At 40.6% G+C, this 1,864-nt stretch overlaps 1 protein-coding gene across 1 annotated transcript; it reads right to left on the bottom strand.

The window, feature by feature from the left end:
• Positions 1 to 493: 493 nt before the first annotated feature.
• Positions 494 to 931, bottom strand: LOC142173437 (uncharacterized). The gene has a single exon (XM_075239027.1). The coding sequence runs from the start codon at positions 929 to 931 to the stop codon at positions 494 to 496; it is 438 nt and encodes a 145-aa protein (XP_075095128.1).
• Positions 932 to 1,864: the final 933 nt, after the last annotated feature.

The following is a 1,864-nucleotide window of genomic DNA, read 5'->3' as shown; positions in this document are numbered from 1 at the left end:
GTAACCTAGGTCAACTATGCAAAAAGAAAACTAGATATATCTTTCCTCAGCCTTGGTTTTGCACGTCATCATAGAAAGATCAACACCCAGGTTCTTGTGTTCACTGGGTGCTGGTTGTATACTGGTTTGATGAAGATGTTTAAGTTCATGAGAAAGCTAGAAGTGGTTGTGGTTGTGATGGTTTTGTAGTAGTTATGTGAGGTGGGTTCAGGGTTGTTGGTAAATGAGCTGGGATGAGGGTGACATTGATGAGGTCAAACATACACTTTATGGTGATTGTAATTTGGATAATTGGGCCTGCTCCCATTTGGAGATCAATTTTATCCATATCCATTGGACTGATTGGCTATGAATTAAGTAGGGAACTGAACCCTACTGGTCCTTTTGTGTCTAAAGGAGGGAGTTGCATTTTTATCCAAAAGGATTTGACTCCTAATGTGGGTGGGGAGCTCACACAGATTGTATAAATGTGTTTGTGATGCAGGTCTATGACTTAGTTTGGATAGTGAGTCTGCAGGGTAATTGGCCTCTCTGTATACATGTGAAATAGAAGCTTCATATTGCTGACAGAGACCTCTGAGTGCCTGCATATGAACATCAAGCTTCCAGGGGCTGTGGTCTTACTATCTGGCCATTGCTTGAGAAGATTGAAGTCTGTTTCAATCTGAATCTTAGTGAATCCGTTGTCTATACACCATTTGACACCAATGATAGTTGCTTCTGTTTCTGCTAGGTTGTTAGTGCCCTCACAAAGTGGACTGGATATAACATGAATGAACTGGCTTTGGTGATCTCTCACTATGACTCCTATTCCAACCTTACTAGGGTTGCTAAGTTCACTACCATGAGTGTTGACTTTCACAAAGTTGGTTTGTGGTCTTTGCCAGCTCACCATGACAATTGTGGTAGTATGTTTCAGCCCTTCTATCATAGTGTACAGATCAATCCACTTATGGGGCTATTTTATGTATGGATATTTGGCTATGAGAAGGAGATGAATATCATACTTAATTGCAAGTGTAACTCTGACCATAGAAGAGGTTTCCCCCCATAGTTAGCACTGCATCTATATTTCCAAAGATTCCAGCAAACAGTGATAGGAACAACATCCAGTAGTAGTTATTGTAGTTCATTGTTACTTTTGTGGATCCGCCATTTCATAAGGATCATATTGAGAGGTAAGTCATCAGTATTTATCCCTGTGATGCCTGAGAATGTTTTCCACACAGTTTTGGCAATAGGACCCCTATTGAAGATATGGTCTATAGATTCATATTGGGGTTGTCTGCAGCAAACACATATGTTGTGAATAAGATTGCCAAAAGCAATGATCCTATCAACAGTTGAGAGTTTATTTCTCAAGGCTCTCCATAGACAGAATGACCATTTAAATGGGATATTTTTCTACCAAGTCTTTTTGTTGGTTAAAGTGATTTCCTTCTTGTCTCTAATTGTTTCCCATGCTGTGCCACATGTGAAATTGCTAGATGTGTTTACTGACCAGATAGATTTATCATGGATTTGTGGGTTGTAGTGAATGGTGGTTTGGAGAGTCTATGGGATCATATGAGGTGGGGAATTGGCATTGAGTTTCTGGAGGTCCTATTTACCCGCGTCCTAGAAATGAGATACCATAATTTTAGTAGGTCTATCCCCTCATGTTCTGCAGCTAGCAAGAGAGCCTGTGCCAAGCTAATTATCCCACCAAAAATTGGTATTACCTGAGTGTAACCTCCAGTAGATGTGTTTTTCCACCTCCTTCCTGTTAGTGGTTAGCTTCTTCCATGTTTGAGATTGTCCAGTGTCCCCTTTCTTGGAGACAAGATGGGACCTTTTGCAATACTTAGCCATAAGGAAGTTACTC

This window comes from Nicotiana tabacum, chromosome 19 (genome assembly GCF_000715075.1).
Source record: "Nicotiana tabacum cultivar K326 chromosome 19, ASM71507v2, whole genome shotgun sequence".
Taxonomy (NCBI): domain Eukaryota; kingdom Viridiplantae; phylum Streptophyta; class Magnoliopsida; order Solanales; family Solanaceae; genus Nicotiana; species Nicotiana tabacum.
This window is presented reverse-complemented; position numbering and strand designations above follow the sequence as displayed.

Excerpts from the sequence above, each read along its gene's own strand:
- LOC142173437 (XM_075239027.1), bottom strand. The coding sequence starts at position 931 with ATGATAGAAGGGCTGAAACATACTACCACAATTGTCATGGTGAGCTGG.